The sequence below is a fragment of the Xiphophorus hellerii genome, chromosome 5, assembly GCF_003331165.1.
Source record: "Xiphophorus hellerii strain 12219 chromosome 5, Xiphophorus_hellerii-4.1, whole genome shotgun sequence".
Classification (NCBI taxonomy): Eukaryota; Metazoa; Chordata; class Actinopteri; order Cyprinodontiformes; family Poeciliidae; genus Xiphophorus; species Xiphophorus hellerii.
The window spans coordinates 6,735,967-6,753,421 of record NC_045676.1 but is presented as its reverse complement, the minus strand read 5'-3'; the positions used below and the strand labels follow the sequence as shown (position 1 = coordinate 6,753,421).

The window sequence follows — 17,455 nt, the reverse complement described above, 5'->3', positions numbered from 1 at the left end:
AAAGAAAAAAGAAATTATATTTCTGGGGGTGCTATTAGACCACAAAATCTGCTGGAAAACACAAATTATACTATTTAAAATTATTCATAGCACAAGTAGGACTTTGTGAACATTCTTTTAAAGTCAAATATATTGAAACGCTGTGATTTGGTTCAGTACAAAACTGCACAATTTATGTTTAAGCAAGATACAAAGAGCTTTAAGAGAATCTTCCAAATATGTTCTCTGACAGGTAGAAAGCTTAGAAACTTAGAAAGCGTTAAGATAAAAAAAAAAAATATTCCAGCATGTCCATTCAGCAGGAAAATAATAAGTGAGGTGGATTTTTGGAATGGATTAAATGATTGATTGAAACAATGTAAAGATATGAATCAGTTTTTTAAAATGAAGCTACAAAAAAGATCATTTTAAATTGTTATAAGATGGAGAATGAATGACAATGGTAAATTTTCTTAAAGACAAACTAACAGGTCTGTAAGAGTCAAAATTATTGCTGGTTGGTAGACGGTTAAATACTTATTTTGTGCTATAAAATGTTAATTAGTTAAAAATCATACAAGGTAATTTTCTGGATTTTTTATTTCAGATTTGGTGTTTCAAATTCAAAATACGTTATTGATCCTAAAGGAAAGTTAAATAGCCCCAAAGGGAAATTAAATTAATTGTACATTTCACAATTAAAATGTGCCTACAATGTAAAGCAAATCTCCCCAAAATAGCAAATCTCTCAATTTTTTGTAAGTAGGAAAACTCTGTATCGCAGTGTATCACCAAAAATTGTTATCCGGTATGACAGAAGAAATTGCAGAAGTCATGAAAATGAAGGAATTTTATTTATGATTTTTAATTATTCTGTATACTGTAGTATATGTGAACACATGTAAAATAAACCAGAAACATGAAAATGGTACAAAAGTTACATAATACATTTATGTCATTGCCAAGACTTTTTAACAAAACTGTATGCCATACTAAAAAAGAAACTACTTTTCTGTTATTAAGGGGGAAATACAAGCAATTCAATAACTTCATCATTTATGCATTTTATATTAGAAATCACAGTTCAGTTTAAGCTAAAATCTGAAAATATGTATGCTTAACTATTTCATCCGATGATCCTTCGATTACAGAGAACAACAGGCAACAAACGATTTAAAACTTATGATTCTTTTTAAAATAGAATAAAAACAATTGATTGCACAATGTTATCCAGGAGTTTCAACATCAAAACAACTAAATAACGAATAAAATACTATTTAAAAAGTTTTAAAATGCCATAAAATATTTTGAGAAAGTATTGTGTAAAAAAAAAAAAAAAGTAAAAAAAATTGTTGTAGCATGTTATAAAACAACTGAAGAAAATATCCGTTACAATGCACTTCGGCCAAATTGCAAATGATTTGATGTACAAAAATATACAAAACACACACAGGAACAATGGTCACAATAAATAAAGAAATCAAGCAAAATATGAAATATACAAAAGTAGAGACATGCGAGTGCTCCCATGATTATACAAGGTTGGAGAAAAAGTAGGTTGAGCCCTTTAGGTAGTTTTCATCTGGAACATCAAGGTCCATTTTTGCTGTTGGCAACCCAAGCCTACTGGTTGTGTTGTATTTACTCTTCAGAAGAGCTTGTTTGGGGAAAACAGTGACAAAGTATCCTCCTGAACCGTCAGGGTCATTTTGAGGTAAACCATGCATACTGTGATCTCCACTGTTTCTGGGGTCAACATGAACCCCAGGAGACGGGATCCATTGTTGATGTTTAGATTGTGCTCGGAGGTCTGGTTGTGAACCCCTAGCTCTAAGCACATGGTCTCTCCCTGTGAAATCATCAATGTTGAGATCTGAATGGTTAAAATCAATGTATTGGTGTAAGGCATGATCCACTGCAGGGTAGCTGGACCTCACATTGGTTTTAGTAGACTTTTTATTAAGTCGAATGTCTTGATCTATGTCTAAGTCCGGTCTTTTCAAACTCATACCTGCCATATCTGATCTGCGATTCTTATACGAGGCTCCCTTGAAATTCATGGAAGCATCATCAATGTTAAGATTTGGAGATCTTAAATGAGGACTGCGTATGTCTGTCAAAGAAGAATTCATACCCATGTGTGCACCAATTAAATCTCCTTTCATTCTTGGGTCATAGATGTTCATTTCTGATGGTCCAATGTTGCCATTTACTCTCAAATTACGTTGTTTTGCACTCAGCTTTGGACCATTTATTCCATATTCAGCTAGATCTAAAGCTGGCAAACTAAAATCAGAATCTCTCAGTTTTGGTCCTGATATTTTTGGACTATTACCAGATATATTGGGCATGTTAAAGTCACTTGTTAAGTTAGCATTGAGGCCTTTTGGCATCTTCATTTGGGACTTTTTTACATTTGCACCAGGTAAACCAACATTGCCACCTGGAGTGTTAATATCCAACTTGGGAGCTTGGAGGTTGACGTTTGGTGCACCAAGCTTAAAGGAGTTGACTCCACCTTTCATGTTTGCCGCTTTGAGATTCAGTTCTGGAGAATTGAGGTGCGGATTTAATTTCAGATTTTGTCCCTTTGGTAATTTAGCATTAAAATCTGGTGATGTGAAATCAAGTTTAGGGTCCTCTAGCTTTGGACTAGAAAATCCCACATCAGGAATTTTCAAGTTTGGCAATTTAAATGGTGAACTACCAAAATCAACATCTGGAACATCAAAATCAGGCATGGAGGTTCTGAAGTCTTTGTTTGCTAAACTCAGGTTGGGAGAATCAAGTCCACCTTTTATTTTTGGAATATCAAGATCAGAGTCATTTAACTTTGAACCTGAAAATCCAATTTTGGGCATTTTCATATTATACTTTTTACGATTGCCTGATGGGCTCCCAAACCCTACATCAGGCATTTCAAAGCCATTCATCCCACCCTTGACCTTCGGCGCTCTGACACTAAAATCTGGTGACTTGAGATCTGCATTTAAGTCTAAATTTGGTCCTTTTGGTAATGTACCTGAAAGGTTCATTTTCGGCATCTTGAGTTTTCCTGATGGACCTTTAACATCCCAGTGAGGACCTTCAACTTCAGGCATATTTAGTTTTCCTGATGGCATGTCTAAATTGGCCTTTGGGCCACTGAGATTTAGTTTGGGGGTCTTAAAGGTAGCCTTAGGCATATTGATGTCGGGCATTTTCATTCCACCTCTCAGATTAGGTCCGGAGACATCTAGATCAGGTGATCCCAAATCGAAGTTGGGCCCATCTATCTTTGGACCTGAAAGACCCAAGTCAGGCATCGTCAGGTTGGGCTTTTTGAATTTCCCAGACAGGTCAGGCATGTTCAAATCTAGATCAGCTTTAGGTGCCTTAAGGTTTACATTAGGTGCATTTACATCTATATCTGGACCATTTAGGTTGCCATCAAGTTCAGGTCCTTTGATGCCTGGGAAGTTAAATTTGGGCATTTTCATTTTAGGCATTTTAAGCTTTCCTTTTGGTGATCCAATGTTGACATCTGGTGTGTTGATATCTAACTTGGGAGCTTTAAGGTCCATGTCTGGCAAGTCCAGATCAGGAGCAATTATCCCACCCTTGATCTTTGGTGTTTTGAGACTCCAATCTGGTGACTTGAGATCTGCATTTAAGTCTAAATTTGGTCCTTTTGGTAATGTACCTGAAAGGTCCATTTTCGGCATCTTGAGTTTTCCTGATGGACCTTTAACATCCCAATCAGGACCTTCAATATCACGCATTTTTAGCTTTCCTGACGGCATGTCTAAGTTGGGCCCATCTATCTTTGGACCTGAAAGACCCAAGTCAGGCATAGTCAGGTTGGGCTTTTTGAATTTCCCAGACAGGTCAGGCATGTTCAAATCTAGATCAGCTTTAGGTGCCTTAAGGTTTAGATTAGGTGCATTTACATCTATATCTGGACCATTTAGGTTGCCATCAAGTTCAGGTCCTTTGATGCCTGGGAAGTTAAATTTGGGCATTTTCATTTTAGGCATTTTAAGCTTTCCTTTTGGTGATCCAATGTTGACATCTGGTGTATTCATATCTACCTTGGGAGCTTTAAGGTCCATGTCTGGCAAGTCCAGATCAGGAGCATTTATCCCACCCTTGATCTTTGGTGTTTTGAGACTCCAATCTGGTGACTTGAGATCTGCATTTAAGTCTAAATTTGGTCCTTTTGGTAATGTACCTGAAAGGTTCATTTTCGGCATCTTGAGTTTTTCTGATGGACCTTTAACATCCCAATCAGGACCTTCAATATCAGGCATTTTTAGCTTTCCTGACGGCATGTCTAAGTTGGGCCCATCTATCTTTGGACCTGAAAGACCCAAGTCAGGCATAGTCAGGTTGGGCTTTTTGAATTTCCCAGACAGGTCAGGCATGTTCAAATCTAGATCAGCTTTAGGTGCCTTAAGGTTTAGATTAGGTGCATTTACATCTATATCTGGACCATTTCGGTTGCCATCAAGTTCAGGTCCTTTGATGCCAGGGAAGTTAAATTTGGGCATTTTCATTTTAGGCATTTTAAGCTTTCCTTTGGGTGATCCAATGTTGACATCTGGTGTATTCATATCTACCTTGGGAGCCTTAAGGTCCATGTCTGGCAAGTCCAGATCAGGAGCATTTATCCCACCCTTGATCTTTGGTGTTTTGAGACTCCAATCTGGTGACTTGAGATCTGCGTTTAAGTCTAAATTTGGTCCTTTTGGTAATGTACCTGACAGGTCCATTTTCGGCATCTTGAGTTTTCCTGATGGACCTTTAACATCCCAATCAGGACCTTCAATATCAGGCATTTTTAGCTTTCCTGACGGCATGTCTAAGTTGGGCCCATCTATCTTTGGACCTGAAAGACCCAAGTCAGGCATAGTCAGGTTGGGCTTTTTGAATTTCCCAGACAGGTCAGGCATGTTCAAATCTAGATCAGCTTTAGGTGCCTTAAGGTTTAGATTAGGTGCATTTACATCTATATCTGGACCATTTAGGTTGCCATCAAGTTCAGGTCCTTTGATCCCGGGGAAGTTAAATTTGGGCATTTTCATTTTAGGCATTTTCAGCTTTCCTTTTGGTGATCCAATGTTGACATCTGGTGTATTCATATCTACCTTGGGAGCTTTAAGGTCCATGTCTGGCAAGTCCAGATCAGGAGCATTTATCCCACCCTTGATCTTTGGTGTTTTGAGACTCCAATCTGGTGACTTGAGATCTGCATTTAAGTCTAAATTTGGTCCTTTTGGTAATGTACCTGAAAGGTCCATTTTCGGCATCTTGAGTTTTCCTGATGGACCTTTAACATCCCAATCAGGACCTTCAATATCAGGCATTTTTAGCTTTCCTGACGGCATGTCTAAGTTGGGCCCATCTATCTTTGGACCTGAAAGACCCAAGTCAGGCATAGTCAGGTTGGGCTTTTTGAATTTCCCAGACAGGTCAGGCATGTTCAAATCTAGATTAGCTTTAGGTGCCTTAAGGTTTAGATTAGGTGCATTTACATCTATATCTGGACCATTTAGGTTGCCATCAAGTTCAGGTCCTTTGATGCCGGGGAAGTTAAATTTGGGCATTTTCATTTTAGGCATTTTAAGCTTTCCTTTGGGTGATCCAATGTTGACATCTGGTGTATTCATATCTACCTTGGGAGCCTTAAGGTCCATGTCTGGCAAGTCCAGATCAGGAGCATTTATCCCACCTTTGATCTTTGGTGTTTTGAGACTCCAATCTGGTGACTTGAGATCTGCGTTTAAGTCTAAATTTGGTCCTTTTGGTAATGTACCTGAAAGGTCCATTTTCGGCATCTTGAGTTTTCCTGATGGACCTTTAACATCCCAATCAGGACCTTCAATATCAGGCATTTTTAGCTTTCCTGACGGCATGTCTAAGTTGGGCCCATCTATCTTTGGACCTGAAAGACCCAAGTCAGGCATAGTCAGGTTGGGCTTTTTGAATTTCCCAGACAGGTCAGGCATGTTCAAATCTAGATCAGCTTTAGGTGCCTTAAGGTTTAGATTAGGTGCATTTACATCTATATCTGGACCATTTAGGTTGCCATCAAGTTCAGGTCCTTTGATGCCTGGGAAGTTAAATTTGGGCATTTTCATTTTAGGCATTTTAAGCTTTCCTTTGGGTGATCCAATGTTGACATCTGGTGTGTTGATATCTAACTTGGGAGCTTTAAGGTCCATGTCTGGCAAGTCCAGATCAGGAGCATTTATCCCACCCTTGATCTTTGGTGTTTTGAGACTCCAATCTGGTGACTTGAGCTCTGCGTTTAAGTCTAAATTTGGTCCTTTTGGTAATGTACCTGAAAGGTCCATTTTCGGCATTTTGAGTTTTCCTGATGGACCTTTAACATCCCAATCAGGACCTTCAATATCAGGCATTTTTAGCTTTCCTGACGGCATGTCTAAGTTGGGCCCATCTATCTTTGGACCTGAAAGACCCAAGTCAGGCATAGTCAGGTTGGGCTTTTTGAATTTCCCAGACAGGTCAGGCATGTTCAAATCTAGATCAGCTTTAGGTGCCTTAAGGTTTACATTAGGTGCATTTACATCTATATCTGGACCATTTAGGTTGCCATCAAGTTTAGGTCCTTTGATGCCAGGGAAGCTAAATTTGGGCATTTTAAATTTAGGCATTTTAAGCTTTCCTTTTGGTGATCCAATGTTGACATCTGGTGTATTCATATCTACCTTGGGAGCTTTAAGGTTCATGTCTGGCAAGTCCAGATCAGGAGCATTTATCCCACCCTTGATCTTTGGTGTTTTGAGACTCCAATCTGGTGACTTGAGATCTGCATTTAAGTCTAAATTTGGTCCTTTTGGTAATGTACCTGACAGGTCCATTTTCGGCATCTTGAGTTTTCCTGATGGACCTTTAACATCCCAATCAGGACCTTCAATATCAGGCATTTTTAGCTTTCCTGGCGGCATGTCTAAGTTGGGCCCATCTATCTTTGGACCTGAAAGACCCAAGTCAGGCATCGTCAGGTTGGGCTTTTTGAATTTCCCAGACAGGTCAGGCATGTTCAAATCTAGATCAGCTTTAGGTGCCTTAAGGTTTAGATTAGGTGCATTTACATCTATATCTGGACCATTTAGGTTGCCATCAAGTTCAGGTCCTTTGATGCCGGGGAAGTTAAATTTGGGCATTTTCATTTTAGGCATTTTAAGCTTTCCTTTGGGTGATCCAATGTTGACATCTGGTGTATTCATATCTACCTTGGGAGCTTTAAGGTCCATGTCTGGCAAGTCCAGATCAGGAGCATTTATCCCACCCTTGATCTTTGGTGTTTTGAGACTCCAATCTGGTGACTTGAGCTCTGCGTTTAAGTCTAAATTTGGTCCTTTTGGTAATGTACCTGACAGGTCCATTTTCGGCATCTTGAGTTTTCCTGATGGACCTTTAACATCCCAATCAGGACCTTCAATATCAGGCATTTTTAGCTTTCCTGACGGCATGTCTAAGTTGGGCCCATCTATCTTTGGACCTGAAAGACCCAAGTCAGGCATAGTCAGGTTGGGCTTTTTGAATTTCCCAGACAGGTCAGGCATGTTCAAATCTAGATCAGCTTTAGGTGCCTTAAGGTTTAGATTAGGTGCATTTGCATCTATATCTGGACCATTTAGGTTGCCATCAAGTTCAGGCCCTTCGATACCTGGGAAGCTAAATTTGGGCATTTTCATCTTAGGCATTTTAAGCTTTCCTTTTGGTGTGTTCACATCTGGTGTATTTAAGTCCAACTTGGGAGCTTTAAGGTCCATGTCAGGCAAGTCCAGATCAGGAGCATTTATCCCACCTTTGATCTTTGGTGTTTTGAGACTCCAATCTGGTGACTTGAGATCTGCATCTAGGTCTAAATTTGGTCCTTTTGGCAATGTACTTGAAAGGTTGGTTTTGGGCACCTTGAGTTTTCCAGAAGGACCCTTAACATCCCAGTCGGGACATTCAGGCATTTTTATGGTACCTGAGGGCATGTCTAAGTCAGTCTTTTTGCCACTGAGGTCTAGTTTGGGGGTTTTAAAGTCACTTCGGAGATTAGGTGCACAGACATCCAGATCAGGTGATCCCAGGTCCAAGTTCGGACCCCCTGTCTTTGGACCTGAAAGACTCAAGTCAGGGATGTTTAGGTTGGGCTTTTTAAATTTCCCAGATGGACCTGAAATATCCATATCTAAATCTGGGACTTGAATATGTGGCAAATCAAATTTGGGCATCGTAAATTTAGGAGCCTTGTACTTTCCAGTTTTACTTTTGACACTAGCAGAAGGAGTATCAGTGGCCAAATTTATTCCCTTCCAGTCGACTTTGGATAAATGAGCATCAGATGCAGACATGCCACTTTTTATCTTAGGGGTTCTAACACTAAAATCAATTGTTTTATCAGCACCCACACTTTCACCAGGGGACTCCATATTAGGCAATTGGACTGACCCACATGGAGTATCCACATTGACATTTCCTAGGTCCATTTGAGGTAGTGTCCCAGACAGCCTAAGTTTTGGTGATTCCACAAGACCAGATGGATCATCTAAATTTAGATCTGGGGTTTTCAGTCTTTTGGCATGCTTCAGACTGAGTTTACCTTTAGGAACTGTTGACATTCCATCTGGTCCCATAACCTCTATATCATAATCTGGAAGGAACTCATCTGAACCTTTTGAGCCAAATCCTGTATCCAGAACTTTTTCAAGATTTGGCATTTTCAGACCACCAGCTGCAGTCATGCCATTTAAATCATCTGGTAATGTCCTAGAGAGATGGTAGTCTCCAAGATGAGACTGTGGATTTCTAGCATCAAGTCTTGGTCTTGGTCCATTCAAATTGCCACCAAGTGGTGGAAGGTTCAGATTGGTGCCATCCATCAGATCTCTGACCTCAAACTCAGAATCTGCATCAGCATCTGCACTCAACGATGTGGATTTTAGAAGTCCAAAATCAACTCCAAGGCGAGGCAGCCCCATGTCACGCTTTAGGTTGACCTTAGATGAGGCGGCTTTACCAGCAGCAGAGTCATCTTTCACAAACCTCTTTATTTTGGCATTGTAAAGTTTAGTATAGGAATCCATCAGCATCTAGAAAGTGAAGGCAAAACTAGTTGGTTAGAACGTAATGTCAAAGGCATCAATTTTAAGCTATCAAGTTCAACATACTGCCTCTGGATTTCTGGCACACTGGTCCAAATTGTCGACACTCTTGCTCAGGCAGCTTCTGGTAAGAACTTTGACCTTGTCATCAAATGGCTCCATCAGTTTCAGCACATTTATCACCTCCTCTTTCGACAGCTGATTAAAATTGATCGTTGCTCCCAAAATTTCATCCCCTAAGAAAGAAAATGAGATATTTGTGTAAATATTGACTCATTTGTTCAATATGGAGGGGTGGACACATTGGCTAGGGCCATTGTTCTCTACCTGTGATGCGGTGAAGCAAATAAATAGTTTAAACTCTACTGATGTCCTTTGAACTTTTTCATCAAAACTGCCCTGGCCAGTTAGGCAAAATTAACAGACAAGTTAGCAATAGTCAACAATAACAATAAATCCACTGGTACAGTTAGGTGTGGAATAACAAATTTAACCCTGTTGAGGGGGATATACTATGTTGTAGCACATGATGTGTCACTGAAACATGGTGGGTATCAACATGGTTATATTTGGTGCATTAGCATTAGCTTTCAAGCTACTTCAACTAAACCACTAGCACAGATAAACCAGGAGATTGTACCACCTCATGACACAAGTCACATTTACTTCTTGGCAGAGCACATGTAAGAGTTAAAAATGCACTGTTAAATAAACAGTTTATGCTACTATTTATTGAATTAATTATTTCAAATGTGTGATTTTTTTCTTTTGAGCTTTTATTTTGAAGGTCCGATATTGTGTGCGCTTGTCAACTTGTGCCTACGTGACTTCCTCTCCCTCATATCGTCACTATTAAGCATTGTAAGGGTAGGTTATATTTCGAAACGGTGCTGGTGTTTTGTACATATTTCCTCTTTTGTTTTAAATATGACGGGCTATTGTTCAGGATATATTCTCAATTGTTACTGTGACACTTTGCTGCTATTTTGACCGTAAATATAACTTTTAATGTACTCTTTTGTGTCCAATGGTTGCCATTTCAAGCCCTCTTGTGGCGAGTTATTGTAATTGCGTTTTATTAGTTTGCCGTTAGTTTATTTTTCACAGATGCCTTTTTGCACATGTAGAAACCAGAACTCCATATAAGGCCAGAAGACAGCTGATTTATGTTTTTATTATCTTCAGCAGGTATGGGCGTTACAGTTGTTTGTTTTATATACTTTTCTGTCCACTAAGTGGCACTGTTGTATTTAAAGTGACCTGGTTTAATAGCATTTTCTTTTTTGGAGGGGAATACAAATATATATATATATATTTTTGGGAAAAGTAAATAAAATACCTTCTTATTGTTTCTAAGATCCTGAAAAGAGTTATTCAGGTGATTTTTACTGTTTGCTGTTTTTTGTCCTGGTACAAGCAGTTCTGCAAAATGTTCTTTGTTTTCATTATTTGGTTGTAGGTAACCAGGAAAACCCGCAGTGGAGTTTTAGCAGTATGAGCATCCTTCTATCAATCAAGTGGAATGGATTCTTTAGAAACAGTGCTGGGTCCAAATGAATATTTTTTAAATATGAGGGGGAAATGTCACAATCACACACATAATTAAAGCTACACTCATCATATAACTCCAGAAATAGCCAAAAAAGAAAAGTTGGGTTTTAGTACAGGGGACAATAATTTCCTCAACTACTACACTCAGCATGTTTTTAATTGTCAATCTTATGACAACAATCTGACTTTTGAAATGAGGACAAGAAGTAGTGAGAGCTCATACCTTCCTTCAGGTTGTGGGAGGACTCGGTAGTGCTGGAAATGACCAGCGCCCCGTTCTCCAACTCGTCCAGGGTCAAGGCCTCAGAGAGGCTCCGCCCCCTTCGATGTGTTGCCTGGATGCAAAATATTATTTAATTAGTGTCCGTGATTATCCACAAGTGAAAAAGTAAACAAAAACTCAAGCACTGTGGCATAATTGTATTTTCTTACCATATTTTTGATGGTCGTTTGTAGATCTAAACCTAGAAAAAAGAATAAAAGTCAAGAATAAAAGTCAATGGATGTCATAGAAATATGATCAAACTCTCCACAACTGACAAAAAGTTAGCGTCTTCAAAACGTAATGCATGTTGCCTCTATAAAAGCTTAAATCTTGGCAGCAGGTGCTGCTCTTTTACTCACTGAGTTCAGCAAATGATAAAAAAAAAAAGCTTTACTGAGGTTTTCACTTTAAAGAAGTAGAAAAATACATGTGTCTGCCTAAAACATATTTTAAAATCTGGAAGATTTCAGGAATAACATGTATTTTTCTTCTTTTTTACTATGTGTATTTAGATAAGTAACACCCAGGAAACTTTGTAAGTATGTAAGTTATGCCTTTTAGCCGTTGGGTCATTAAAGGAGACCAGAAACCGGTTCCTGTTGAGTGCAACTGCTTTTTTTTAGGCGTTTCTTTATTGTAAACAAACAGTCAGAGAAACCATGCAGACTGCTTTCTAATACAGCAGACCTCCTGGCGCATTATGTTATTTCATAATCACACAAAATGAGCTGGACGAGTTTCTTATAAAAACAACATTTAGATAAACTTCATACTTATTGTTTAACAAATAAAGTAAAGCTGAAACATCTTTCCTTTCTTTATGTCTTGCAAGAAAGGATTGAAAACAAATGCAAACAAAATGGCTAAATAAGTCAAAAACTGAATTTGCATCTAATTGACATAAGTAAAAAAAATTTTAATGCTCATGTTGATTTCTTAGCAGAGCCTAAACATATGACAAACATTCATGTGATTTTTTTTAGAAACTTTAAGGATTGGTTGTCAGTGTGTTAGAACCAGTTTTGAGTTTTGTGTCACTATGGATTGATTTTATTTAGTGATGTCCTTTCTATCAGTGTTTACCTTGTGTGGTTTATAGGCTTAGTTTGTTTTCCTTTTGTTTAAATTCCCTGATTGCTCTGGTTTTTTTTTTTTTTTTTTGCATGTACTTGTTTTAAGCTATTATTGATCATTAGCTCACTTCTAAATGTTTGTCAGTTAATCTGACTCATTTGTCTTTTGGTCCAGTAATCACCCTCCTCACCTATAAACCTCAGTTATCTGTTGATTCTTTGTCAGATCCTCCCTTTTCCCTCTGAGTCACTTGTTCTTTGGTTTCTACTGTTTTCGTCTGTGTCTCTGGTACTTTTGTTTTTGTTGTTGTTGTTGCTAGTTTCCTAGCTATATAAGATTTTTGTTTATTTATATGAAGACATTTTCACTTTTTCTGCCTGCTGCTTCCTGCATTTGGGTCTACGTAACTATTCATGACATCTTTACGACGTTCCAAAGTTCCTACACTGCCCATTCAATATCTTGTTGTTGTTATTATGTTTTAAGACATAGTGATTTTTTACACTTTTATGTGCAGTTACCTTTCTGCATAAACTAAATAAGTTTATGCAGAAAGGTAACTTCTGCATAAACAATAGATTGTTCATAAAATCTCTTACTACTAAATATTAGTCTAATTTTTATGGAACTTAACATTTAAACTGCCATTTTCTCAAAATTGCTCAGTTAAAACGGTTTCACGTCTGATTTTGCTGGATATTCCCAGTTTCTAATGATAATCACTTTTGAAATTTTACCTCTAAATGGGATTTTCAGACTAAAAATATCTTTTTGTCTTTTGTTTTTTTTGTTCTTTACATGTTTTTATCCATACACAGCAGAAAATGTACTCAGGAAATCACCTTGCTGTAAAAAAAAAAAATACAGTTTTACGCACTACAGTTGGGAAAGACTTTGGATCTTGGAAAAAAAAAGAAATGTCTTGTGTGTCAGTTGAAGAACACGTTCCACTGACAGAAAGATGTTCACTCGCTTTTAAAGAGCTTTAAAGGCTCATCTAAGATAAACTGCCAGGCCTTTAAGCTACGGGAGGAATTACAGGATGGACAGAAAAGCCATTTGTGCATAAAAAGGTTTTATTTTGTCAAAATTGGTTTACTTATTCTTCAAATTAATTTAGTCTGGTCAAAAAGTAATTTTCTCCTGACCTTTATTGCTACATAAGTTATGTAACGTTGCTCTTGACAGTCGGTGGTTACCATAGCAACCAGTAACCGAATGTAATTATGTACAGAGTTTCATTTGTAGCTTTGCCTTGTTTTTTAACAGTTATAATTTTGGTTGTGCATTTTAACTATTTAATTTTACAACTGTCAGCTGCTGGTAGTGGCTTGAGACTTAAATCGCACATTATGTAACTCCCTGGGTAAAAGGTATATTTATTTAAAAATGCTCAAATTAAAAAGTTGAAAGTTAAAAAGTCATAACCCCTTAAATTAAAACTAAAATAATTTGAATAAACTAAAACTAAAATAATCTGAGCATCAGTGCAGATTCATAATGAACTTTCAAAATCACATCTGTTCATTGGCCGTTGATACTGAGCTAATGCATTAACATTCAACAAAGCAATTGTTATGTAAATTGTATGGTTATCTAACTTATTAACATTCTCCATATCAGTTTCAGAATAAGTTTGATGGTGTTTGGAAACACCATCAATACTGGTTTCCTTCAGTATTTTGAAGGAAACCAGGAGTTTCCTTCAAATTGTAGGTGTGTGTAAATTAATTATATCTTCTTCAAAACCAAAAGTTAGCAACGAAAAAAAGAAAACATGAATTACTGGAACATACTTTCTACTTTTACTTGAACAATATTATTAGGTATGACTACTTTTAATAGAGTAAACTCTCTGAATATTCAACCCACTGCGAGTAACATCAATAAATAAAGAGCAAACACGTTTTAACGAAAAATGCACCAGATACAGACACAAATCTACAGCTTATATTGAAGTGAAGCCTCATGTTTTCACACCAGCTTTGTCTTTATCTTATTTTCTATTTGTTGAGACATTTAGACATCTGAAGATACAGCAAACTATTCACATTGTCACTGGAAGCTCTTTATTCTGCACATTAACTACTGTTTTATATAGAAAAAAGCAAATTTTCAAACATTTTTCTTCTTGTTATTTTGTAATTATTATATTTTTTTAAAAGTCCAATCTACTATTTAAAACACCAGAATTTGCATATAAAGTTACATTGTTGTCAATAATTTTAAATATTAGGCCAGATTTTATGATCAATTATGCAATACTTAATTAGTCTTTCTTACTAAATACTGGAAGATTTTTTTACACTGCAAAAACCCAAAATCTTGCCAAGTTTTTTTGGTCTAGTTCCTAGTGCAAAAATATTAGCACACTTGAAATAACACAAAACTAACTTACAAGTAACATTAGAGCGAGAAATGGCAGTAAATTATTCCTTAATTTTGATTTTTAAAAAGTTCTGGTTCCATTGACAGATTATTTAGCTTTTAACAAAACATTTTCCCTTTGGTAAATGAAATAATCTGCCAGTGGAACTAGGACTTTTTCCATCAAAATTAAGGAATTATTTACTTAAAATAAGCTGCTATTTCTTGCAGAAAAGTTACGTATAAGTTGGTTTTGTCTCATTTCAAGTGTACTAAGATATTTTCACTAGAAAGTGAACCAAAAATATTTGGTAAGACTTGGTGTTTTTGCAGTGTGGACAGCTACTTCTCACTTTTACTTGAGTAGAAAGTAGTGATACTCTTATGGAGATGGATTTTCAGCAACTCTAAGCTCTTCTGAACATTACACCATATTATGAAGATGTTTATCTGTGGCTGAAACCTGCTGGATGAAGTACAGCATGCCTGGAGCAAAGCCCAAATCTCATGCTGGTTTGACAGAAACTGCCTGCATTCCAGAAACTCCAACACCTGGAAAGCAGCTTTCTCACCTCCAAATTCATCAAAACATCAACAAAGCCCATGCAGCACATTCCCTGAAAAAAATGAAGATAAAACTTAGTAAAATTAAAAGCCAAGCCGACCTGGGGATCCATCCGGCCGGTCCAGGTTGAAGTTGAGTCCGTGCTGACAGCTCACCTGGCTGTCACTGAGAGGAGCACATGTTAGGCAGGTGGATACTCCTCCTGAAGCAGACAAACAGGTTGGGCCTGGAACATCTTGCCACCATGTGGAAAACCGTCACTTCATCCTCCCTCCTGCAAACACGCCTTAACTGCAACACACCTGCGTCTCACATGCATGCAAACACAAAGCGGACGTTGCGGCGCGGGAATAAAGTATCAGTTTGACCCGCTTTTCACCAAGCAGCATCTCATCTTTTTATTATTATTTTTTGCTACAGGTAAGACACTTTTTTGGGTATGATAACGGCGGACAGTAGGGAAAACAAAACCCAAACATTCCTCCTGACAACGTGAGTGGTGTGAGAAGAATGTTGACCTGAGCCAAGGGAGCGGCGGCGGGCGTTTACCGGATGACTCACGCTCCTTACAGTCTCAGGCTGGGCACAAAGACTGCTGTCTGAGCAAATCTGGGAACAAAAACAAGAGTCCCGACCCAAACCTACAGGGTTAGGGTTGCGCTGCGCTGGTATCGCTGCAGCGCAACATCACCTCTGATAATACAATAGGAAATAATGATTATCAGACACACCCCACTGGAACAAACTGGGTGGATGGCTGTGTTTACACCCAGGGGGCCCGTTGTTCTTAGTAATCACATGCAAGTAAAAAGCACTTGTGAAGCTGTTCCTTGGCATAATAAATAATGCAAATAAATCTGAAAGTCATTGGTTCAATGTTTAGTTTGAGTTGCAATCAAAAGGTGAAATGTTTACTTTAACAGGGCCTATTATTCTTTCAGGAACAAGTTAAAATAGGTCTGGATTGTTATATTTTTTGCACAAAATCATTCTAGATATGAGATTCTAGTCTGGTCAGTTCTGCCTTTCAGAATGAAAAGGCCTCATGTCACTTTAAATCCAAATAAGCTGCTGCTGACCACGACCCGCAACTCAACGTTTACACTCGCACATGAAAATGGTTGCAAACAGTTGCCTAGTTATTCAACAATACATCTTTGAAAAAGCACAAGTGGAGCCTCCTGCACAACCAAGGATCCAGCAAGTGGTTTCTGGAGTCAACAACAAAACACTTGTCTTTTCCAGCAGCCATTGTACAACTGATATCTTTTATAAGTCTATCGTTGAGAGCACCATCTCTTCTGCTGTCATCTGTTGGGCAGCAGCATCACAGCAGGGATCTAAAAAGGCTCGATAGCCAGATGAAGGCCGGCTCTGTTCTGGGAACAACTGCAGAACGACTGGAGATGAAGGTGTAGAGATGATTTTACATAAAAATCAAGAAAATTATAGACAATAGAATAGAATAGAATAGAATTCAACTTTATTGTCATTGCACTGTCACAAGTACAAGCAACGAGATGTAGTTTGCATCTATCCAGAAGTGCTCTACGAGATATAAATGTTTATTTACAGATGTACAAGACTATGTATGTATGGACTATAAGGGGTTGCTGAGCATTCTCTTCCTGAGACTGCCTTAAAAAAACACAGTGTCTTTAGTCAGAGGCTTCTTCAAGTTAGCTGTAATACAGACAGCTACAGGAGATCTTTTCTGCCCACAGCCATCAGCACCTACAATAACTCTACAATCAATTTTTAATTAATACAAGTTACAACATTTAATTTTGTTTGGGATGAATAAAGTACTTTTTAATTGAACTAAACTGAATACTGCACTGAAACCAAATGACCATGTGTCCTGGAGCTCAGTTTGGGTTGCTAGGTAACAGGCGGAACTCTGCTGTTATTGCGCAGTAGCCAGCCCCGCCCCAAACCTCACAACTCCCATGGACTGACTACTGACCAGCTCTCCGTCTAATGGGTCCGGAAACCCTCTAAACCCCCGAGTCTTACCCTGAACCAGGTCTAGGAGAGATAATCCGTCTAAGCTGGTGTTGAGGGAAATTCATGTAGCTTTAACTACCTACAATCCAAGAGCTATGACCCTTTTCAGTTAAGAACCAATCAGCTGAGTAGCCCTCACAACTGCATAACTTCAATAACCGCTCTTGTAAACAGTAGCTCTCTCTCTATCAATAACGAGCATTTGTTACAGGCTGGATAATTTTTAGTGGCTCAACATAAGCCCCAAGGTCATTATTTTACCAACACTATAGGAATCTCCAAAGCCACCACATTACAAGAATCATGTTCACTGATTTTACACTAGTTAGGAGAACCATAAAATAACTGATGACTCAATTAATTTCACTGTTCACCGATCTTATTAAAATTTTAATGCATCTTTTTTAAGCAAGCTTTTAGCAAGGGTATGTGACAGACAGAATAATTATCAATGATTACAAATCAAGAATAAAAATTAAAATCATTACAAACCACCTTCAATCTATCCTAACCTTTTCACTAGACTGTGTCACTAATATACTG

At 38.0% G+C, this 17,455-nt stretch overlaps 1 protein-coding gene across 1 annotated transcript; it reads right to left on the bottom strand.

Annotated features, from left to right (window-relative positions):
- Positions 1-811: 811 nt before the first annotated feature.
- On the bottom strand, positions 812-15,158 carry LOC116720220 (neuroblast differentiation-associated protein AHNAK). The gene is made up of 5 exons (XM_032563351.1): positions 15,006-15,158; positions 11,067-11,098; positions 10,858-10,969; positions 9,150-9,319; positions 812-9,071 (listed from the first exon to the last, which is right to left on the bottom strand). Exons 2-5 carry the CDS (start codon positions 11,067-11,069, stop codon positions 1,512-1,514), a joined length of 7,845 nt encoding a protein of 2,614 aa, XP_032419242.1. The 5' UTR covers positions 11,070-11,098; positions 15,006-15,158; the 3' UTR covers positions 812-1,511.
- Between the last annotated feature and the right edge of the window lie 2,297 nt (positions 15,159-17,455).